The sequence below is a fragment of the Theropithecus gelada genome, chromosome 1 (assembly GCF_003255815.1).
Source record: "Theropithecus gelada isolate Dixy chromosome 1, Tgel_1.0, whole genome shotgun sequence".
In the NCBI taxonomy this organism is placed as follows: domain Eukaryota; kingdom Metazoa; phylum Chordata; class Mammalia; order Primates; family Cercopithecidae; genus Theropithecus; species Theropithecus gelada.
The window spans coordinates 122,288,134-122,312,599 of NC_037668.1; the positions used below are offsets into that span (position 1 = coordinate 122,288,134).

At 46.0% G+C, this 24,466-nt stretch overlaps 1 protein-coding gene across 1 annotated transcript in view; it reads right to left on the minus strand.

Moving 5' to 3' along the window:
- Positions 1-24,466, minus strand: part of ABCA4 (ATP binding cassette subfamily A member 4) — a 128,464-nt gene that overhangs the window by 86,531 nt on the left and 17,467 nt on the right. The window contains exons 5-11 of the mRNA XM_025385846.1: positions 23,931-24,058; positions 19,721-19,918; positions 6,023-6,112; positions 3,156-3,396; positions 2,002-2,141; positions 1,259-1,375; positions 374-571 (exon numbers count right to left, since the gene is read on the minus strand). Coding sequence (XP_025241631.1) covers positions 374-571; positions 1,259-1,375; positions 2,002-2,141; positions 3,156-3,396; positions 6,023-6,112; positions 19,721-19,918; positions 23,931-24,058 — 1,112 coding nt within the window. The remainder of the gene's footprint in view (positions 1-373; positions 572-1,258; positions 1,376-2,001; positions 2,142-3,155; positions 3,397-6,022; positions 6,113-19,720; positions 19,919-23,930; positions 24,059-24,466) is intronic.

The following is a 24,466-nucleotide window of genomic DNA, read 5'->3' on the forward strand; positions in this document are numbered from 1 at the left end:
TTGGGGGCAGGAGCATCCTGCAAACAGTGGGACCGTGGGGTTAAGGGGACACTGGCCATAGATGGCCACTCAAGCAATGGCAGACAGGAGAGGGTTGAGGACAGACGCAGATGCTTAAAGGGGGCTACAGGAGGAGGAGCCCAGCATGAGAAGGTAGGAGATGTGAAGAAGAAACAGTTTTCAGCATAGATAAGTTTTAAGTATGGATAAGCTGTTAGAGAATGAGAACTGCACAGGGGATGTAGGGATTCTTGTTTCTTCAGTGGGGAAAATGAAAGCTTAAGTTCAAGACCACTTGACTTGCTAAGGGAGCTCTGGTCCCACTCATGGGGCTATCTTCAAGGGGCCCACTATGGGGCTTGCAGCCCCTTACCTCCAGGTATTTATTGACCAGGTGGAGGGTGCGATCAGTGATGTTAAATATGTCTCTCCAGTTCAAGTTGGCCATGTCGTCAGCCTGGCTCTCCCGAGGGCCCTTGTAGAGGAAGTTTAGGATGGCTTGAGCAGTAATACCTTCTTCACCAAGCTGCCTATTCAAAAAGTCTTTTACTGTTGGATTCCCCAGGATATCCTTGGGAAGAAGAAATACAGTCACTGCTTAGAAATTCCACAGGATCTTTGGTCTTGTTCTTCAGCCATTTCTAATTTTTAGTGATTGAGGGTAGAGAGTCTAAGGCTCCCTAAAGAGCGAGTGAGCTTGTTCCACTATGAGGCATACCTAGCTTTATCGCATTCCCCCAGTCCATGGGTCTCTAGAATAGAGGGAAGATGTGTAGGGGCAAGGGAGATGGGGGGCACTGAAAATGGTATATAAAAAGCTTTCTTTTGCTTATGGATATTTTTGTTTTCTTTTGAGTGTCCCTGCTATATAGAACTCTTGTCTTGGTTTTGCAAAGTTGAAAATGAGACCAGACAAACACACTCAATGATCTTCGGAGTTACAGAGCTGGCCTCTTGGGGAGATGCCTCTTTGAATTTGAGGCTCTTGAGTGAACTCATAAAAGCAGGAAACTCCAGGAAACCACTGGTCTTATGGAAGCTTTTAGACTTCTCCCAGAATTCAAGAAACATATTTCTCATCCAAAGTCAGTGACCCCACTTGGTGACTGCTTGGAATGAGGGCCTTTGGGGCCTGCTTGTATTTTGATCTAACTCCAATAGCGATTAACTCTTTGCTGGGAAAAGGAAACAAGTGGAACTTTCCTGCCCCCACCCTTTCCTCCTCCCCTCCCCTCCCCATCCTCCAACCCCCTCTTACTCTGATCATGTTCATCTGTGTGCTATTGTCAAAGAAGTACCAGATCTGGGGCCCTACTTCTTCCCACGCTTTGACCAACTTCCTAACGCGCTCCAGTTCTTCAAAAGTTGAGTTGGCCTAAAACCAGACAGAGATCGAGACAGAGACACGAACAGAGAGAAAAGTGAGAGAGAACTTTTGGTTGTGTCTTTTCTGCCCCTGTCACTTAGTGTTAGGGAAAGGCTTTTTAAGGAAGTGTTTTTATTTTCTCAGTCTATTGCCATTTCCCAGAACAATTCACCATTTCCCAACCTCCTGGGCTGACAGAATCTAATTTCTTAGTATCTCAGAAGTCCCTGTCATATTGATGGTATTATTTTCTCGGAACCTCCCTTGTTAAAGCTAGATTTGGACCCCCTGGGAGAAAATACTCTTCCTCCCTTCCTCCCTGTCTTTATCTGTTCTGAGTAGCCAGGATTCAGAGAACTGTGAACCCTTCCATTAGGGATATAATTCAAGCAGTGGGAAAGAAAACCTCATTGTAGGCTGCAGTACAGAGGGGAGGGCCCAGGCAGGGGCACTGAAGCAAAGCATTCCAGCGATGACTGTGGATGGGGGAGGAAATGCAAGAGTCCACTTAGCAAAAAACAAACATGAGACGTGCTACCAGGAAGGCACATCACACACACACACACACACACACACACACACACACACTTCTGGGAGGTCCAGGGTACACAGGGCAAGCCCAGCTGGGATCTTACATTCTTCAGTATCCTTCGTGCTGCAGGTGAATCAGGAGTGTACAGGATTTTTCCCATCAGCAAAGGCTTTGCCGCCCTCCAAGCGATTTTGGTTAAAGGATTTGACTCCAGGCTCTGGATCAATGCATTACAAAAGGATGCTGCCAGGAGAGAAGGGACAGATTTTACAGAAACTCCCCATTGCTTGTAACTCAACATAGTCATTAGTGTATCCACATCACATGTCTCATTCAACCCCATGCTGGAGGATTTGACGAATAACCTAAATTAATAGGCTGTACCCCACCAATAACAAGCTCATCATTAGTAGCAAAATGCCACAGTGCCTCTCAGTAATGGCCTCATCAGAGAAACAAAGGACGGGGCTTGCCCTGTGGTTTATTCTGCTTTAGAAGAAGGAGGCTGAGAAGCCTGCCTCTGATTACTGCTAGGAACTGAGGTCTTTCTCAGATGAAAGGGACTGAGAAGCCAAACAAAGCCCCCTACTTGGAATCTCAGCTTGAGCCTCCGTCATTTCCCTTCAATTAGCTGCTTAGCTGCTTTGTTGTGTGTAGCTATCTTAGAATCCTACTACTTTTGGCATGTCCCTTGCTGCCTCTTTTCAATTTTTAACTACAGGGGCACCCAGTTACATTTCTTCCCCACCCCACCCTCCTTTACCCCATAGAAGACAAAAAAAAAAAAAGTGAAAGTTGGGGAAGATGATTTGCCAGGAATTTGCCATTCGGAATGTAATTTAGTACTACACACATAGATTTTCACTGCAATGCGTTTGTAAAAGCATCCCACAGCCGTGTTTACTTGCCAGGGCCCTTCTGACCTGAGCTTTGCCTGCAACTCTGGGTTGCTTCATTGCGGATCATTCTCTTCCTCTTGAACTTAGCCCTAGTTCAATTCCATCAGTGGGAAATGGCCCCTCTGTTCCCTTTCCAAGTGGGCCTCAGTTCTTTCTGTGGTTCATGTCCAGAATTGCTTATAAGCAACGCCCCCTTTCTGCAAGGGGAAGTGGACTTTCTGGGAGAAGTCTCTTTGCCTAAGGCCACTCAACAAGACAAGATAGATGCAACCCCAGGTTTGGTTTCACCTGGAAGTGTTACACCATCAACTTAACCAACAACAGGGTCCAATTTATAAGCAGAACTCAGAAAACTTACTTGTTCTTCTGTCGTAAGAATAGATAGGATCCTTCCTTGTAGAGTCAATCCCTAGAAAGGCCTTATAGTTATTGTCTTCATACCAGTTGAAGGAGAGCACCCGAGAGCCGCCTCCCTCGGGGTAGCCACACAGGAGGTCAGACAGGATGCCCATCAGCTTTGTAAAGGTCTCTGGACCACCATTCTGCATGAGGGGCCTGGTCACCCACAGCAAGTCCTGCATACTCGGCCGACGGATAAACTGGGGCAAGGCAAAGGCTTCGGGTTATTTTAAGGCAGCCAGAGTCATAATCTACCGTGAGGCCAACGCTCCAAAGTTTGGGTTTGACTTCCACATTTAAAAGAAAACATCCATATTCTCAGCAATCCTTAATCCAGCTGCGAAAAACAAAAAACAAAACCTACAGCCATCTACTTAGGGACTAGGAGAATACTAGGATGAGCCTTAAAGACAATCACAGAGTGGCCGGGCACGGTGGTTCATGCCTGTAATCCCAGTACTTTGGGAGGCCGAGGCGGGTGGATCACGAGGTCAGGAGATCGAGACCATCCTGGCGAACGTGGTGAAACCCCGTCTCTACTAAAAACACAAAAAAATTAGCCGGGCGTGGTGGCAGACTTCTGTAATCCCAGCTACTCAGGAGGCTGAGGCAGGAGAATGGCGTGAACCCAGAGGGTGGAGCTTGTAGTGAGCAGACATCGCGCTACTGCACTCCAGCCTGGGCGACAAAGCAAGACTCCATCTCAAAACAACAACAACAGCAACAACAACAACAATCATAGAGTGACCCCTAGAGCACTGTAGTACAGCCTCTCCTCTTCCAGTGTCCTTTATTTGAATTCCTTGGGAATGTGTCCTTGGGCAAATGCAGAAAATATTTTACTGTTAAGCCAGTTCTTGGGTTCTGTTGTCCCACCAAGATGGCGATACTGGGGAGAAAAGGGGGAAAATAAAATGACTGGGGAATGGTTCTGTTGTAGAAAGGCAAGATCAGAGCAAATTTCTTTGGCTAAATAGTCTAAAATTTAGTTTCTTATATTTGGAAAATAATCTTATTAGCTTAATTTTACCAATGAATTCTTCCATTTCCTTGAAATGTGTGGTTTGTGGTTTTCTTGTGTGTGTGTGCCTCTGTGTGTGTGCATGTGTGCATGTTTTAAAATTCTGCAAATATAGAACAGATGAAGTCTTCATTCCTAGAAAAACACTTTTTCAATTCTGTGCCAGCTAAGAGGAGGCTGATGGCCTTCTCTTCTCCGTGTGGGCACCCGTGGGGCTTGCTGGCCTCATCCTTTGAGGGTAGATCTGTATTGTCAAGAACTCAGGAGAAGGCTGGTGGAGTTGCCAGTAGCTTGGTTTCCATAATGCCATTTGGCTTTGCTTTAGGGGAAAATACAAAATTAAAATAATGCTGCTTTTATTCCTAAAACATACCTTATTACTTGCTTTGCTTTCAGTGGTACTGGGGAATTTATAAAACCATTAGGATTCAATCAGTTGAGACTGAAAATAGTTCCCCATTGCAATAAGCCATGTTTACCTGTCATCCCTCTCTTTGTCCACATGCCAACACTTGCCCTCTGAAACTGATGGGCCCGGGGAGAATCCACATAGTGAGTCATGCCTATAATCACCATCTATGCTTCAATAAAGTCAAAATCTCAAATTGCTTCAACAACAGTGAGTCTTATGACAATCTTGTAAGGGGTTATTACTATTATTATGTTGCTCATTTAGTCAAAGCACTCAGAGACGAAGGGGCTGTTCTCAGGTCAAATGGTGTAATATCAATTAATATAAACTGGGCCTTCTGCTTTAACCCAGTTCACAAATGATTAGACTTGCTATCTAGACAGTCAAGAAGCCTTCTGGAACCCCCTACTCAGAACTAAGAGTGTTGATATACCTTGGGGATTTTTTTACGTTCTCTATCAATTTCAACCTTATTGTACTGATATGAATTTTTTTAATGCTGTGAAGAAAAGACTGTTTAACAGAGACTCTCATTGTAGCAGGTGAGCATTAGTACAATGGGCTCTTCTCTAACTTTCCCACACATCAGTGTGCATACTCGGCCCAGGTTGAGATGAGTTTTATAAAGACAGATTGCAACCATGCAATTTTCCAGGTTGGTGGAGCCCAAGTCAGCTGCGAATAATGAAGGGAGAAAAGTTTGGAAAAAAACCTGTTTCGACTTTTCCCTCCCTTTCGTAACACTCATCACCCTTGAAGAGAATTGCTTTTTTCCCATCTCTCTTTCCCATAGGGCCATAACCAAATCTGCTTGTTCGTCATCATATCCCCAGCACCTCTCATTTGTTGCGTGGAAGAATCCATTTCTGTATGGGAGGGTACTTGTGCAACCTGATGTTAATTAAAATGTGCACATCTTTTTACAAAATGACACAAAAGTCAATTGTTTTCTTTATGATGAAATAAGCCAACATAGGTAAAACGCTTAGAAGAAGAGTGCCTGTAAGCTATAAAGGTGTATGCTATTATTATTGGCAGTATATGTTATTTGAATTTAAAGACTATAAGAGAATAATGAACCACTTCAGTACTGAAACGACGTAGATTCAACTGTAAGTCCTCTGGTGATTTGTGCCACACCAGGCAAGTTGCTTATGGCCAGTGGCATTTCTTTTTTGATGTGAAATCAGAAGGGTGGTTCCTTTCTTTCTGCCTCTTACCTAAGAGCACAGATAATTTGGGATGTGAACAGGTGCTTTGAAATCGCTAGATGGAAAGATCAAATGTGCTTTTCCTTGAACAGGTTTGAAATACAATTAAATTATTTGGCATAAGAGGGGTAAATGGTAGAAAGACATAATGAAATTATAATTACTACCATCAGGCTACTCACCTCTTGAATTCTTGGTGACATATCAGATAATATTCCTCCCCAAGATCTCAGATTGATACCTTGAGAACGGCTGTCTAGGAGTGTGGGAAGCTGTAATTGACAGTAAAACAATTTTTAAAATATATATATGTTTGTAGGTATATACACACATAAGCACTATCTGATCTCCTATATGCTTGAAAACTCCCCTTCTCCTTCTTTCTGATCGCAGGACCTTTTCTGCAAGATTACTTTTAGAAACAAAACTCTTTTATTTAATTGACAAATTAAAGGCTCTCATGCCAAGTCTCCCTGCTGTGCTTGTCAATCACAGATAGTTTCATAGTTATATTAAATACTCTCACTATTTCAAAGTGATTCTGATTGCTGTTTTAGCGACACCAAACAAGATTCCTAGAGGAAGGAAAACAGAGAGCAGCTGACAGAGTGTGAAGGAAGTGCTGAGGGCCTGGGGTGCCCATCTGTTCACCTCGGAGCTTTGTAGACACTGCAGTCTTCTCGTCACTGTTTACATCTGTCTTCCTTTGTGCCATTTTCAGGCAGGTTGTGTCTCTTCCTTCATTCAACACTGCTCTCTCATGGAGGATTTGACCAGCTACATCACCTTTATTTTAAAGCAGCTGCTGGCAGGCGTCAGAGAAGTTCCCTTGCAGATTCTCCAACTGCCAGCAGTGTTCAGGAAACCCCAGCCCATGCGAACTCAGCACTGCTCCTGCATTTGCCACCTCGGCAGGGGATATGGAAACCCCCAAGTGTGCTACCTCCAAGCCCCAGAGCCTGATGTGAACATCTGGTTTTCTGGAAACCAAGATCACGTCCTGTTTGACTTCATTCTTCATGTTTCAAAACTGATGGAATCACTGATCCTAGAGGAGTCGTGCAGGACTGAGTTCGAAGTGTAAAGTCAGTGGTTTTCAAACTCAAGCGTGCTTCCTGAGTAGGCGTGAAGTGAGCACTGGGCATGCGCCTTTTAACGAGCTGGACTTGTAATTCTCCTCCAAGTTTCTGGGGACCAAAAGCCTCAGCTTTTTATTTGCCAGCATGGTTCTCCTACATGATCACTGAGCTGATCTAACTTGCAGCAAAGCTGACAAACAGGTGGAGTTAGGCTTTGACCAGCCAGGTTCTCATATCTAGCTGTGTGTCTTCGCCCCTCTCCTCTCTGCTGTAGATGCAGAAGTCCTTGTATTCTTTTTGACCTTGAAACTCTAGAATAAATGTAGGTACACTCAGGAAGCATTCATATTTCAGGCTTATTTTCTAATTGTGAAATGAAAGGCTTTGTTAGGTATGAGAGCTACAAAGCAGATGGGTAGAATTTTCCAGAGGAAAGAACAGCTAAGCTGCTATTGACACTACACCACTGAGAAGCATCTCCCTTCCTTGACCGGAGCACTGGACCGAGGCATTGGTCTTGCCGGGAGTACTCTTCAAACTCCTTGGAAATAGCTTCAGTGGGTGCTGGGCAAAGCACTTTAATTTCTGTTTTTTCCATACAAGGGTGGGGCTGCGAAGAGTGGGTGGGAAGGGAGGAAGCAAGCCGGCAAAACTGTGTGTCAATAAGCAAGTTATCACTAAGTCCTGCCCATCCTCCCTCCTGTCTCCCCTGAGGTTATTAGAGATGAAAAGAGACCTGAGAGACATATCAGTAAAATGGCCACATGTGGATTTTGATTCCAATCTGAGCAAACTAGCTGTAACAATTGAGGGAAAGTGGACACGGACTGGGTATTAGGTATTATTAAGACATTATGGTAAATTTTGTTGGGTATGATCATAGCATTGTGATTTTATTAAAACAAATAAGTTCTTATGTGTTAGAGATACATAGGGAAGTATACATGGTGAATTGATATATTGTCTGTGATTTGCTTCAAAAAAACTTTAGGAAAAAAAAGTGGAGAACAGTTAAAACAAGAACACCCAAATATTGATAATAGTTGAAGCTGGGTGATAGGTCCATGGGAGCTCATTATATTATTCACTCTACTTTGATACTTTTTTCCTATAATACAAAGTTTTAATAATAAAAAAAGATTTTAGTGTGTATGCAAAAATAAATTGTTGAGTGAGCAAATACTAAGGAAGTATCCTATCTTTTTTGTTCTTCCCCTCTAGGACTGCCTTTGTTCACTTCCCTTCTAGACTATTTCATCAAAATAGGCATAGAAAAAGAACTGGCCTTCTTGCCAGTCCCCTTGCCTCTAGTCCCTCTGTGTCTTCATATGGTGGAAGAAGCAAGCTGGCTTTCTGGGGTTTTACAAGGGCACTAATACCAGTCATGACCTAATCACCTCCCAAAGGCCCCACCTCATAATGCCATCATCTTGGGGATGAGGATTTCAACATATGAATTTTGGGGAGGATGTAAACATTCAGATCATAGCATGCATCTCCTCTGCATTTTTAACATCCTGTTGCCTAAGAGTCCTAATAAATGAATAACATGAAGCATAAGAAAGACCACAAGAATAACGCACACACGAACCCATTCCATTAACCTTGCCTGGCACTGAGTGACTAGACTGTGTCACAGTGACAAAGATTGATGCTTATCTATGCAATTTTGCTAAAAGTGATCATGCCTGGCCCAGTCTCCCATGTATACAGGGTGAGTCTATGGCACAATGGTAACCAAAAAGACACCAGGAGAAGTCACAGGCTGGGGTTTCTGGAGACGGTCTTTTGAAGTAGGCCCCTCTGCCCTTTGCCTGGCCCCTGCCTGCAACATGGATGGACTGAAGGAGGCAGCTCAGGTGTTTTGAGGTCACCTGATGACGAGCATATGCTGGGGATGAAGGAGGGAAACACAGAGCAGCCTGGGGTCCTGAGGAAACCTGTGGTGTTCCAAACCTCTCTTGGAGGACCCAGCACCAGACTGTGCATGGGGAGAAAAATGAAAGCCATTGCTTCTCTGACTTCTGTTACTCACAGCCAGGTGCAGTTTCTGAATGATAAAATCCCACATTTGACAAATACGTATTGAGTGTCTACTATTGTGCCAGGTGCTGGGGGCACAGCAATGAATGAAACAAGGTTCTCCCTTCATGCGGTTTACCTTCAAGAGTCTCCCTGAGGCTTCACCAGCCCTCCCATCACTGTTGTCATGCTGTGTATACGCCCAAGATTCTCCCACAGGAGAGAAAGAATCTACCTCTGACCCCTTATGTCTCCCTAACTACAGTCTATCCTCTCTCCTCCACCCTTCATTCCCGCATTCGTTTAAGCATAGTCCACATTCAGTGACTTCACTTCCTCACCAACACTTCCCTGGCTTCTACCCTCACCATCCTACTAAGATGCTACTAAGAACACCCCAGTTTTCTCCTGGTTTTTAAGTCTAATGGACATTTTTAGTTCTTGTCTTTTCAGACCTCTCTGCTTTTCTCAACATTTCTGATCATGTCCTTTTGCTCCCTGGTTGTCTGTGACACTGCTTTTGCCTGGTTTGCTTTGTTACTTCTCTGCCTTTCCCACCAGCAACTGTGCCTCTACCTTCCCCTAAAGTGCTGAGGTTCCCAAGGGCCTCCCTTCCTCCTCTCACTCTGCACACTCTCCGGATAGTCTCATTTCCTTTATCATCTAATCTCCTTCCTTTTTGTTGATGACTTCTAATCTGTACCTCCAACCCAGACCTCTCCCAAGAGCTTCAGACTTACATATCCAACTGTCTGCTGGGCATCTACCTACATCCAACATGTCCTGAACTGACCATATCGTCTTCCCCCAAACCAACTTCTGCACCTGTGTGCCCTTTCTGTTGCTGGCACCACTTTCTGTCTGGGAGTCATCATTGGTTCTTCCCATCTCATTGTCTAAACAATGTGGGGTAGGATGAGCCCTTAGATTGCAGAGGGTAACCAAGGGACATCTGAAAGGCTACTTTAGGAGGAAGCTGGTATCAAAGACTGGAATCCAAAGAGGTTGTGCAGAGAAAAAGCAACCAGGTCCTAGATAATAGGAAGGCATCTAAGAGGGGCTAGGAGCCCAGAGGCACAAACTAAGGAACAGCCACATTCATGTTTCCAGGGAGGCTGGGCATAAGTAATCAGTCACAAGCACCCATCAGTTTTGATTATTTCCTCTTCTTTCTGAATTTGTTGTCTGTCTTTCTCACTTGAGTGTGGGCAGGAGATTGCCCATGGCCATGTGGACAATCTTCTCTCCATCCCCTCTCCTTTACTTCCGCAGGCCCCAGGCACACTGTGATCTTGAAACTCCACCCCATATCACATGAACACTTTGAAAGCATCTGTGTCCATAGCTACTCATATCTCTCTCTTTCTATAGGTCTATGTCTATGTAGGTGTATTTTTCTAAAAGCTCTTAATTTTTACTTTTGAAATTATTTGACTTTGAATAACTTAATGATTTATCTGGTATAAGTTGTAAGCAATCATTGTGAATACTTAAAAATGTTTGTAAAGTGAGTTTTGATACTTAAAAATACTTTAAAATGTTTGTAAACCGTAAACTGGCTTTGAAATTTAACATTTTGTGAACATAGTAAATCCTCACTTAATTCATCCATAGATTATTGGAAACTGCAACTAAGTGAAATGGCTATAATGAAACCAATTTTACCACAGGTTAATCGATATAAACCAGAATTAAGTTTCTTTCTTTTCTTCCTTTCCTTTTTTTTTTTTTGAGATGGAGTCTCACTCTGTTGCCTAGGCTGGAGTGCAGTGGCGCGATCTCTGCTCACCGCTCCGCCTCCCGGGTTCAAATGATTCTCCTGCTTCAGCCACCCAAGTAGCTAGGACTACAGGTGCCCACCACACCTGGCTAATTTTTGTATTTTTTAGTACAGACAGGGTTTTACCACGTTGGCCAGGCTGATCTTGAACTCCTGACCTCAAGTGATGCACCTGCCTCGGCCTCCCAAAATGCTGGGATTACAGCCGTGAGCCACTGCACTTGGCCCAAAATTAAGTTTCTATAGCTTGTTTCTGGTTACAATAAATCACCAAACTTCAAAATAAAGACTAAAATACTTCTAATATTAAATATTTAAATAAATGTGAACTATACATACATTTTTAAAGATTAATTAAAAAGTAAGATCATTATTTACCCAGTTATTTCAGTTCAGAGTCATGGGTGGCTGGATTCCATCCCAGCAGCTCAGGGCACAAGGTAGGAATCTAACCTGGACAGGATGCCCTCCCATGGCAGGGGCACTCACTCCCACACCCACACTCACTCACGTTGAGATCATGCAGAAACACCATTGCCGCTAATGGGCACATCTTGGGGATGTGGGGGGAACAGGAGTACCTGGAGCTAACCCAAGCAGACAGGGGAAAGATATGCAAATCGCACGCTGACAGTGGCCCCGGCCAGGAATCAGTTTTGTTTTCTCTCATCAATGGTATAATAAAACTGTACTGAATGAAACTCAAGGGCCTTTTATCACTGAATTTAACAATGAAGTTGAATAACATTACCTTCCTTAAACATTCACTTAATATTCATTCATTATAATTCTAAAGTGCCTTCATTTTCTTTTGGAGCCAATTAAAAAAAAAAACAAAAAACTTCAAATCTCAAATAGTTTTGTAGGCTTCTGTAAAGCCTGCAGTCCTTAGCCACTAGTCCTATCACTCTGGGGATTAATGGATCAAAATGACCAGCCCACCCCATCTCACCCCATTCTCACTCTACCCCTACTGGCCAGAGTCAACTCATTTCAAACTACCTCACCTTCTCCAGAAAGCCTTCTTCCCCCATCACCATGCTCTTCCAGCTTTCCTTCCCCATGGGTTAGGTGCCCCTCCTAGCTATTCCTGTCTTTCTCAGTGCATTTATTTATCACTTTTATTTTGATTTGCTGTTATTTTTTAATGTATCTGTCTCTCCACTAGACTATCAAGCATAGGAATAGGTTTTATTTTGTGTGTCTTTTATCTTCAGGCATGGTACACAGTAGGTGCTCAATAATATGTGTTGTGGTAATTAATGAGTAAATAAACTATAACAGAGTAGGAAAGAGACCGTGTCTATTGAGGTTTCAGGTTCCATGAGGGATGTATCTAGCAGGCATCATGGTGACTTACAGGGAGGGAGCAGTCAGTTTCACCTGGGGATGGGAAAGTGACACTTGAGTTAAGGTTTGTAAAGAGACAAACTGATGGCTGTGAGAGTGAAGACAGTGTCTGTGAGTAAAAGGGGAGGGCCCAGGAATTCCAGGTGGAGAAAGGAATGCGAGGAGAGTCAGCAAGAGAGTGCTTAGAGAGACAGCCAGATAAGAGCAAGACCAGGAATTTGGGGAAAAGGGAACAGAGAAACAATAGCTTGAGTGCATTTTTGTGTGGCTAATACTCTTTTTTCCATCTTGTTAATAATTTAATAACATTCATTCACCGAATAGTTACTAAGCTCCAGCTATGTGCCTAGTGCTACAGCTACAATTTCCTTCCCAGCTCTTTTTAGTGGGAATGGTAAATGATGAGGGTCCAGTCCTCACACCTTACATCTCTGAATATTGCCTGGTCCCGAGGGAGCCCTCCATATGTACCTGTTCACAGTTACCTGACTGAGGTTGCCATAAATCATAAAGTAACTTTCCCAGGGCTCTCCTCTTCTTTGGGTTCCCCCTCCCCGATTATCTATTCAAATTCACATGAATTGTTTCTGTCAAAGAACAGGAAGAGACTGTAAGTTTAGTTGGAATGGAACTGTGAAACTATTTCTGGAAAAAAAGGTCACAGATCAAAATGACAAACATCACACACACACACACACACACACACACACACACACACACACACTTCCTATGCCAAACAAGTTCTCTTAATTTTCCAAGTAAAAAATAACTCTTCCATGTCACACATCACAACTGACCAAGCACTGCCAACCCAAGTTCAAGGTCAGACTAGACCTCTTAAGGAAGATAAGGCTGTGAAGGGATCTGCCTCTATTAACTGAGGTCAGTCTAAGGGGCCCTTAGGCCTTGATCCTGTGCTTAAGAAATTGATACAAGGTCCTAGGCAGCAGCCAAGAAGATTCTGGCCCTAAGAGGCCTTTGCTTGGGTTGTCTGGGATCAAAACCATGTCTCTCCTTTGGGACTGTGTAATATTTTTTCTTAAGGTAGAACAGACACGTTTATCATCTCCTAAAAAGTCTTGTTTGCATAGTATTTCTGATGCTTTGGATCAAATGTGTTCATCAAACAGACGTCACTCTACCAGCATATGAAATGTCTTAGGCATTGAATGTTTTGTTGTTTTACTTTCTGTGATTCAAAGAAGACAATCTGGAAACAGTATTAATTTCTAAGTTGAGGATATACCTAACACAAGGGTAAATAAGTAGCCTCAGGTGAAACGTGTCTTTCTGGGGCAGACATGGCCTCTGGGGGCCATGGAAGGTTCTGAAGGGAGGGATGAGCTGCAGTCTTGAAGGCATGCAGACCAGAGGTGAAAAGCAGTTGAAGCAGTGGACAGAAGTGTGTGCTGCTGTGTTCAGTCCTGGGCTGAGCTACAGGAAACCCACATTTATCCGGGAGGGAAGTTGTTGCTAGGCAACTGGGAGAATGTGGATTTGAAGCATGTTTCTTGCAACCTGACAGTTGTTAAGCATCAAATGAAAAGGGAGGAAGCCGGCTTCAGTGGAGAGGGGGCAACCAGGAGGGGACACCCCGAGCACTAGGAAATGCGTCATCAGTGGAGAATTCAGACTCAATCACTGGGGGGTTGGGGGACATGCCAAACTGTCTCTACCAGGAGGTCACAGAGACACACAGTCTCCCAGAATGAGAAGGAACTGAGAGTCTCAACTAGAGGGTGGGCTCTCGGGTATGTGAACAGACAAGTTATGGGACTCTCTGTGGCTCAACAGAAACTAGGTCTTTTTCTGTCCGTCCCAGTATCTGTGGTTAATGAAAGCAAAACTGAGCTTGGAATCTAGGGGCAGCCAAAAGGTCACTCCATGAGACAGACCTTCTCCTGGTCTGGGGGGGTCTGAAGAAGGAGAAATGGGGAACAAAGGGCCTCTCAAAAGAGGCTGTGTTCTTGCTTTCATAAGAGCAAAATGCTTTTTGTTCAAAGTGTTTTTCCATCTTTTCTCTAATGTGAATTTCATTATTATTCCATGAGCTATGTAGGACAAGTCTTATTTTCTCGATTTTACACATGTGAGGCTAAGATTTCCTTTAAATGGCAGCAAGTTAGGAGCCAACATAGAGCCAGAGCCCAGTCTCTCAGACACTAAGAGATGCCTGTATGCCCCAGCAGCTGCCCAGGCCTGTGGTCCTCACGCCATTGGATCCTGTGCTCAGGGGCAGGGAGGATGCTGAAGGGGGCAGGGAGGATGCTGATTACTTCATAAACAAAGTTAAGGAAGAATCTGTGTATATTGAGACCTCTTCGTAAAGGATGCATATTAGAGGTAGGTAGAAAAACATTTTATGTAAAGGCTATTAACCTGGGGTCTGGCTTCAGCTGCTCCATGAGCCCCATCCTGTGTGTCCACGTGAACTGGGGTTTCTTTAGGGAACAGGTCTAGAGCTGTAGTCAGATTCTCGAAGGTAATCCTAATCCATAAGAAAGGTTAAGAGCTACTGTTCTGTAGAGATAAAACATATCAGAAGCCAAAACCCTTCTTAAAACCAACTGACCCTGGAGAGAACCTGACGCCTCACACATTGGGGCACACATTGGAGGCGCCCAGTGCGTATTTCCTGAACAAAGGCCAGGACCCCAGGACTCATTATCCCTCAATGGCAGCCTTCCCAGGGGCCTGCTGTTGTCTTAAGTGACTTCAGTTTTGACCTCTCAGTATTTCTTTCTTTGTAAATCCATAAAAGCAACATCTGATCTGTCATGAAAATAAGCCCTGGCCTACTGCCTGCCTAGAGCTGAAAAGACATCAAGGCAAGCAAGTGACAATCGAGCCAATAGGTTCAATGTGCACGAAGGGGCCTCTCTTTTATTTCATTTTTATTTCTTCTTTGTTGAAATCCGTTCACCCAGAGGATATTTTGATTGTAATAGGTACAGATTTTTGTAGATGCAGGCAGAAAAAATACTAATGCTATGAATCAAATATACTTCCTGTGACTTGAATATTTTCATAAAACCCCAAAACAACAACAACAACAAAAACCTTCCTGACTTAGTTTTGTTTCCTCCCAACAGCCCTGCTGTTCCCCGGTACTGGCACTCGGGCATCACTCCTTTCTCTTCTCCCCTCCCAAAACCCTCAGGGAGAAGTGGGAAAAATTGGAAAGAAAGAGGAAGTCATGAAGTCACATCATTAGTGGGACCTCACTGTGAAATCCTGTAGATGTGGGGGTTTCCCAGATACTTGACGCAGCAATATCCATCCGAAAATTGAAATGCATAGTTGAAAATTTAACAAACTGCAACGAATGACCCAGGAGAGCAGCAACTGGCAGCTCTCACTGGGCAGGGGGCGGTCCACCCATGCCTTTCCCCAGTGACTCAGGAATTCAGGGAGCAGAGCCCAGAACTAAACAGGACATTGATAGGCGCATGTAGTCGGAACCCCAAGATTGGGCCCTTTTCTTCCTGGAAGTCAATGTCCAGCCACTCCGTAGTCAAAAAGACATGGATAAAATGCAATCAGATAGTAAAAATGGCAACAGAGCAGTGCTTGGGGGACAGAAAAGAAAGCTGAATCATGCCACACTGGAAGCATTTTCAAAGGAAAACCGTGAACCCAAATGCCGAGGAGGCTGACTTTTCTCTATCAACAGGCATTTAGGAGGGGGAAGAGGGGGAGACTCAGACTTCCCAGCAGCGTGGCAGGTCTTGGCACCCGCCTCGGTTCCCCTGCCGAACTTCCACAAATAAACATTCAAAGCAGAAGGGACAGATTTGCTTCTCAGCAAGATTTCAAAGCTGTGCACCAGAGTTGGAGAGAAAACAGGAAGGATGGTAGGGGGAAGAGGGGGAGGGGGGGGAGAAGGAGGGGGGAGGAGGAGGGGGTGAGAGGGGGGAAGAGGAGGAGGGGCATGCATGCCTTGGGCCAAATCAGATGGGAAGCGTCCCAACCTCTCACCCGAAACTGACACACCATTTTTTATGAGGTGCGAAACGTTTCAGGTAGTGTTGGCACTAATAATACCTTGGGCCCAGGTCTGAGCTTCTGGGTTTCAAGCTGGGGGCGTTAAACCTGCAAAGGCCGCAGGTGAAGATAAACTCCTTCAGGTGAAACCAAGAGTGGCTATTAATAAATTTTCTTGGAGAAAATTCAGTCATTTGGCTCTCGTTTCTCTCCCAGACCACCTAGGTTAATCTGCGTGTGCGCACTTGCAAGTGAACGTGTGCGATAGTGTGCAAATGAGTGCGTGAGTGTACGTGTGGGGATGGGTGGGATGGTGTGGGAGGGATGTAGTAAGGCCATGGGTACTACCTTTGGATTGTTTGAAGATGACAACACTCACTTCTGATCTCCAAGGAACCCAGAGAAAACACAGCTGGTCTCAGTGGGTACTAACCCCAGCGCCCCCCCTCCGATTCTTCGGGCTCCACAAGTTCCCACGTCTCCGAGGTTGCACCCACAGCCCCAGCTCCTTACTCAAAGTGGGCTGGTGCCGTTACAGTGGTTTAGTGAGATTTTCCCTCTTTCTTTGTTAATGAGAACTCATTTGGCATTTAATAAAACCTTATTTATACACTGGCCTACGTGCGTATGAGAAACAGCCCAGAACAGAAGGCCCAGCATTCCTGCACTGCAGCTAAGCATGGCTGTGCGCCAAACAGCTGCAATAACAGCCGCGTCCCGGCGGAGCCCCTTCCTCGGCCCCGGAGCAGCCCCTGCCTGCCTGATGCTCCTCCCAGAGGGTCGGAGGGTCTGCCCTGAGCCCTTCTGGGCCTGCCTCAGGCTTGTTTTTCTGAAAACCCAAATAGAATGGGTCCAGGAGCAATAAAGGCAAAGTCCCATTTTAATGCCTGATATTTCTTTCAGGTTTCTTTTTTTTTTTTTGGTAAATTTTTGTTTTTAGTGTAATCCGTTTGTCAAACGGAAAAGCACATTTTAAAGGCACCAGAAGACTACATATGTCCTGCGTCGGTTGGATCTTTCCCCACCGAGGAGACTGAAGCAGGAGTGAGAGGAGAGCAGGTAGAGGTGGTGCTCGGAGGTTAACTGAGGCCGGCTCCCCACAGGGCTTTCCCCTCTGGGCAGTCTCCCGGTCCACTACAGGCTCTGTCGCTCACCAGCTTTGTTAACAGAACAGGAGAGAGAAAGCATCTCCACACCACAGTGGTCTCATGGGTGATCAAATGAAAGTTCTTTGGACCCTCAGAGGTGTGTGGGGTACTATTATTATGCGTGGTCTATAGAGATCGAGGTTGTAAATCAAACTCTTAAGTTCTAGGTCAGTGATTCTCAGTCTTGCCTGGACATTGGACTTACCTGGGAAGGTTTTTAACACAGTGAAGTCAAGGCTGCACCCTAGGCCAGCTGACTCAGAATCTCTGGGGGTGGGGGCCAGGCATTTGTAGGACACATTGAATCACTGGGGAAGCTTTTAAAGACTGCTGCTGGTAGTGGGGGTGTGTGGGGGGATGGGGCAAATGCTGCTGGTGTTGGCCCTTTCTAGGCTGCACTGCTGTGAAATGTCCTGTTTGCTTGTCTCTGGTCTGGCTGTGAGTTCAGTGAGGGTGGAAGGTTCACATCTGGGGCCTTGGCCTCAGCACAATGCCCGGCCCCTCACAGATGCCCGGCGCAGGTTTGAGTGCCTGCACACAGAAACGGAGAAAGCAAGCCCCCAGGACCCATCTGCGGTCTGCAAAGGCGACAGGTCAAGGTAGCCCAGGGTTTCTCAATGCTAGCATTTGCCAAGGCAGTATGTGAAGGCGTAAGGAAAGACTTTCTGGTCTTTCTTGTCTGATAAAGAAACATTTAGAAGCCAGCGTCCTGAGTTTTGGTTCTAGTTGCTGATGAAAGTTTTACCCAGGTGCCCATTTACCCTGCTATCTGTGGCATTGACATCCCAGAGTTAGTGGTCATGTCCGGGGAGGTAAATTTACCTATACTGATGGCCAAGGTACTTCAAGAAGAGAAGAATGACCCTGTTCCCTTCACGGTGACAAGAGGATTGCATGAACCTGGGTGCCCGGGCCCTGCCTGCAAAGCCCAGGTGCACAGACCTTGCTCATTCTGCCCGTTCTGCAGAGCATGAGGGCCCTGGACGCCGGAGAGGGAGCCTCTGGCAGCTCTGCAAACACCAGCACTGGACTCCTGGCTGTGCTGGTATTCAGCTGCCTGGAATAAGGGACCTTTGTTGCCTCACTCTTCTGTCTGATTCTGAAAACAAGTCAAGGAGCGTGTCTATGTCTAAAATCAGGTTCTTTTTGAAACTTTCAGTAGAGACATTTGGACTACATGGCTTTTTATTCTTCCTATAGTGTGGTGAGCCAAGAAACCTTTTCTGGGGTCCTGGGCTCTCACTGATGGTGGCATCCGTAGGTTCTGACCCTTCATACTCACTCTGGGGCCCCACCCTGACGAGCTGGGAAAATTGTAGAGTAACCTTCCATGGAAAGTCACACATTGAAAGGGATTAAGAGTGGACTCTGCCAGAAACTGAGGGGTCTTATTTTATGTTGCTTCATTTTTAAAAGCCTTCAGCTTGCTTTTTAAGACAAACTGAGAGTGGGTTTCCTGGGACTTGAGAGAGCAGTCATAAAACGGACAAAACACAGTTCTTCAATCAAGTTCTTAGTGACTGACATTCCCTAAAACACAGTTCTAGACATTAAAAGGTAGGCAAAAAAACCCCCACAAAAACATAATTTCATGCTAGAAATATTATACATGCCACCTTCTCTGAAGGATTCTAATTTTGAGTGTTTCTGAAAGTGTGGCCTACAATGATCTTCATCAGGATCGCCAAAGGTAATAGGATAGATTCTGGGCCCAGCCTGGTTCTTCTGAATCAGAGTGATTGGGGGTGGGGATTTAGAACTTGCATCTTTTACCAACTTCTCTGATGGTTTTTATGCACTTTGCAGTATGAAAACCTCTGCTCTACACCTCCTTTATCTCATTCCTTCTCATCTTATCCTTCTAGCAAAGGAGGAGGTATTTTCAGGTCCCAGGCAGTCTGTCTGGGATGCAGTTCTAGAACAAAGGGTTGAGCTAGATCAGGGCTTTCCAAATTTTTGAGACTATCAAACTTTCTCTGTCATTTTTTCTCTCTAGAAACACCAACCATTGAGGTTGAGACCAGTTCCAGAGGAAGAAGCATGGTGCCTTCATTTATTAAAATTTATGAAATGTTTTGCATATACTTTTTCTTATATAATTCCTACTACTCTATAAAGTATTATATTTGTTTTATAGATAAGTACTGGGACCAGAAAAGGTTCAATATCTTACCACGATCACCTGGCTAGGAAATAGCAGGTCAGGGAGTCAAACCAGGCCTCCTCCTTCCTTTACCACTCTGCTAGAGGAGGTGAAGGGGACTCCCCCCACATTTAGAGTGGACAGAAACATGCCACAGCCACATACCTAATGGTGAACCTCATAGTGACTTCTGGGTCCCTGGGCCACTGTTTTAGAAATACTATCAGTTGTGATTTTTTGAGTCCTGGGAGCCTGGAGCTTTTGCAAGGATTGTCCGGAACACCAGGCTCACGCCCTCCCCAAGGTCAATTCGTCAGGCTCTGCTGCCCCAAGAATCACCTTGCAATTGGTGAGCAGCCAGACCCCTCCCTTACCACACGGAAGAGCTTGAAGAAGTCCACGTTGGCATACAGAGTGTCTTCTATCCACTGTAGGGTGCCCTGGGAAAGGGAGCACAGGGCATAGCGCACAGTCTGTGCCCCGCGTCGCTGGCTAAAGATGATGAAGCGCTCCAGGAGGGCCTCGCTGCAGGCGATGTCCTTCAGCGCCAGGTCCGGTACTCCATGAGCAAACTGCAGGGAGAAGAGGCAATGCTAGAAACTGCCCTGTGGTAGGAAAGACAGCCACGTCCTAACCCACAGAACATGGGAATACCTTATGTTACATAGCAATGGGAATTAAGATCGCAGATGAGATTAAAGCCACTAATTAACTGATTTTAAAATAAGGAGAATATTTTGGCTTTTCTAGGTGGCCCCTGTGTAATGACAAGGGTCCCTTAAATGTGGAAGACGGAGGCAGAAGAAACAGAGTCATGTGATGTGAGAAAGACTTGATGAGCCCCCACTGGCCTTGGGATGGAAGAGACCACTAGCCAAAGATTGTAGAGTGTCTTCGGAGGCTGAAGGAGGCAAGAAAATGGATTTTTCTCTAGAACTCCCTAGTAAGGAATGCAGTCCTGCTGACTCCCTAACTTTCAGTCTTGTGACCTCCAGAACCATAAGATAATGCATCTGTGTTGTTTGAAGTCACTAAGTTTGTGGTCATTTGTTACAGCAGCAACAGGAAACCAATACGATCCCGATACCTCCCTTTATCAGGGTGCCATTTACAATTCAAGGGATTTCCTTCTTATAGCATGATGTGACAGTACCATCAAGGCTTCCTCCCTGAAGGTGGGGTTGAGGAGTAGCTAGAACAAATTTGCTCTTGGATTTAGCAAACAAAAGTACCAGATGCCCAGTCGAATCTGAATTTCAGATAAATGAATAATCTTTAGTACAAATATGTCCCAAATTGGGTACAAATAGAACATAATTATTCAAAAAAATTACTTGTTTATCTGAAATTCGAATTTAACTAGACACTCTGCACCTATTTTGTCTGGAGCCCCTAAACCCTGCATAGCGCACATTCTGCAGCTCCTGGGGAGCTCAAGGATAGTGGTTCTTGAAGTACAACCCTCATGATGGCCTCTCAAGGATCAGGTGGCAGGGGAGAGGCCCGGACCTTGGCCAGCGACCCGTGGCCACCCAGCACCTTAACTGGCTCCTGGAGTCCTGGACTCCCATAGCAGTGGAAGACCCTGAGTACCATGGGCAAATTCATGAGATTCCCGGGGCACCACAGTTGCCCATGACTTCTAACAACACGGCTCTCTGGGCTGGAGGGCAGAACAGGCCTGAGCTCTGCTAACTCCTACACTGCCCAGACTACACATGGCAGCCTGGTTCCCATACGAGGCACAGGTCACAGCTCACCAGGAGTCAGCGTGGACCCTCTCAATCTCAGGGACCCATAAAACAGTGAAACCAGAGCACTGAAGAGGGCGTGTGAAGAATAGCTACTAAAAGCAGCTAGTATTTACTGAGTGTTTACTATGTATCAGGCACCCTTCCAAGTGTTCACATATATTATTTCTTTTAACTTCAACCGCCATAGGTGGTAGGCACTTTTGCTAATTCCATTTTACAAATGAGGAAATGAGAGGCATAGAGTGGTTAATTAACTTGCCTGAAGTCACATAGCTAAGTGTGTGGCCTTGTGAGATTTGAACAAAGAGCTTAACCATCACCTGTTAGCTCGCCAGTGAGTAGGGAAGAGGGAGAAGGCAGGACAAAGAAGGGTAGGTTTATAAATTATTTCACTGAGGAGGCAACATCTGAGCTGGGCCTTGAAGCATGTCCAGTTTACTGGGTTGGGGTGAGCCAGAGAACTGAGCCCCTGTCATCTTCTAATTCCCTAGATGGAGAGTGGGGATGGTGAGGTTCCTTCTGAGCTGTGCTCAGACCCCAGGCAGAAAGGACCAGGAGGGGTATCCAGTCCTGATGGTAAAGGACACAAATCCACATTCAATGAGCATGGGCAACAACACAGAGGTGAGCTCCCATGTTGGACAGCGCCCAGAGAGAATGTTGCCATGGTGATGGACAGTTCTGGGAACAGTGCTGATAAGGAGCCCCGGAGCGGGATGGAGGTGGAGATACAGATCAGGAGCTAAAAGACAGGTGAGCCCACGAGGCAAAGCATCCTGGGAAGTGGGCAGAGAGGGCCCGGTCGGCTGGAACGTGCCTCTGCGAAGTGCAGATGGCTCAGGGTTTGCTAATCAGCAGAGCATGAGCTCATCAGAGCCAGCAATACGAAATAAAGGCACAACCTGGTGACCCCAGCCTCTGTTCTCCCACATGAAAGGCCTTGGCACTGATGCCAGAAGCACAGCGCTAGAGATCCAAATGTCACGTTAGTAAGGAACTGGAAAGAAATTTCCCCGAAATTCCTGTCCTTATCTTCATCTCCCTTTTATTACCAACTGGAAGTCATCACAGGCATTGTCAGGACTTGAGTTTTACGAGCTGAAGAGAAAGCAAAGGGGAAAATGAGCAATCGGTGCCGACAGCACCCCCTCTGTGGGGGTGGGAGAGGAAGCTAAACAGGGCCTGGCAGGAGCCGCACCACCCCAGGGCCTGGGCACTGCAGGCGCCAAGCTCACCCTGCCTCCAGGCTGACCCTGGGTTCCCCTTGTCTAGTTTCGGTGAAAACCTCAGGGTCTGAGAAGCCAGAAAAGCAGGTATGGGCTCCTTCACTGTGCAGGGAACCAGTGTGAGAACCTGCTTCCAGGAGCCGGTGCTGACCAGGTGGGGTGGGGTCCCTCACTCCTCTGGACTCAGACAGCACCCTGTGCAGACCTTGATCTCAGGGTTGACACAGGCTCTGAAGTTGTGTTTATGTCTCGTTCTCTCCTGGAGTCTGGAGAGACCAGACCCAGCCAGGAGGGAGTCGGGAGGGTGTCTGGTATATCAGCTGCTGCAGATCTTGCATTCTTGCTGTGTTCATCACACCGAAGAAGCTGGGCGGGGAGCCCTGAAGGCCCAGAGGACAGCTGCAGCTCTCACACCTGAGCCTGCAGAATCACCTGGAGGGCTTGTGAAGCACAGATTGCTGGGCCTTATCCCAGGGCTTTGGACCCAGTTCGCCTGGAGTGGGGCCTGAGAATTTGCATTCCTAACAAGCTCCCAGGCATTGCTGATGCTGCTGGTCTCTGGGCTTTGAGAGCCCCTGGACTGGAGTAAGAAACACTGGATTAGGATTGACAGGACCTGGATTCCATCTGGCTCTGACAATTTCTAGCCCTGTAACTGTGCACAAATCACCCCAGCACCAGACGCCCAAGCCTCCTTCTCTGTTGACCCATCTCAGGATTGTTGTGAGGAGTAAAGGAGCTAAGGGACGTGCAAGTCATGAATTAGTGGTAAGAATGCTCTACATAAATAGAGGAGATTATTTAAAGGGGTAAAATAAATTGGGGTTGTATACACAGGTCAGAAATGTGCCGGGGGATAGAAGAAGGAGTTTCCTGGTGCTGAGAAGGAAGTGGTCCAGGAAAACAGAGGTGGGCTCTTCTGCAGCGTCTCAGGTTCTGTAGCCCCGGGACGCCACCGCAGCACTTGCCAGCACTGTGCTGGCAGCTTCCCAGCCCGGAACGCTCCTCTCACTGTGTGGCTAACAGACGACTCTGCTCAAATACCACCTCATCAGGAAGGCCTTCCTGAGCATCCCCCTTAAACCTGCCCTTGTGTCCCTCTCTAACCCCCGACCCTACTGGATTTTCCTTGCAGCAGCCATCACAGCCAGGAGTCACACAGCAGAGTCTCTGCTTACCTGAGCGCTGCCTGTGGCCCCACTGGAATGGAAGTTCCTCGGCCTGGGGTTTTGCCTGTCTGGTTCACACTGTGCTCTAATACCTATAACTGTCCCTAAATATTTGAGTAATAAATGAATAGACGCCTGTTTCCTCATCTATAAAGAGGAGGTTGTACCCCATGATCCCTACGTTTCCTTCCAGTTATAAACACCTGAGATGTTTTAAAGTTGCTAGGATGTGTGCAGCTTTGAGTCCTATGATGAAAATGATCACGATCTCAAGTGATCCCCCGGTTTTTTCCTAAATACAAGGCATTAAGTGATGGATTCTGAATGTGAACACAAGGAAGAAAAAAGAATAAAGTCAACATGCTTCTTGCCTTTCTCAGGCTGGGTGCTTCCCCCCTCCCCTCCAGGGACCACCAGCCAGTGACATCCACCTACCTGCTCCGGACGGACTTGAGAGTTGATCAGAAGGTGGACCACTGAGTCAGACAGGCCAATGTTTTTAATGAGAAATAATGTCAGTGTTTCTTCGTCTTTCAAGATATCCCTTATCCGTATTCCTCTTCCTACATATGAATAAGAGAAAGAACAGGGTATTGAAGGGGAAATGAGTCAAAAAAGGGAAAACAGCTAGAGTTGATTGGGAACACTTCTAACTCGACTCTCAGAGGAAGACTCTGTTCTTGGGGTCTCTGGGAGCCCCTAGAGGTGAGGCTCTTGCCAGTGGGCTGCCCCCAACACAGTCACAACACTGACTGCTGAAGCAGCTGGGCCCAATTTAGTAAGAAGGTGGAAAAAGTTAGCCAGGGCTGGGTGGGGGTGTCAGATGCTTTGTGGGGTTGGTCTAGGACAGTGCTTCTCATTGAGGTGGGTCTGGGGAGCTGGAACAGGGGAATTTCATCCTCCTGGGACTATTTGGCAAGATCTAAAGACATTTCTGGGTGTCACAACTGGGGAGGTGCTAGTGGGTAGAG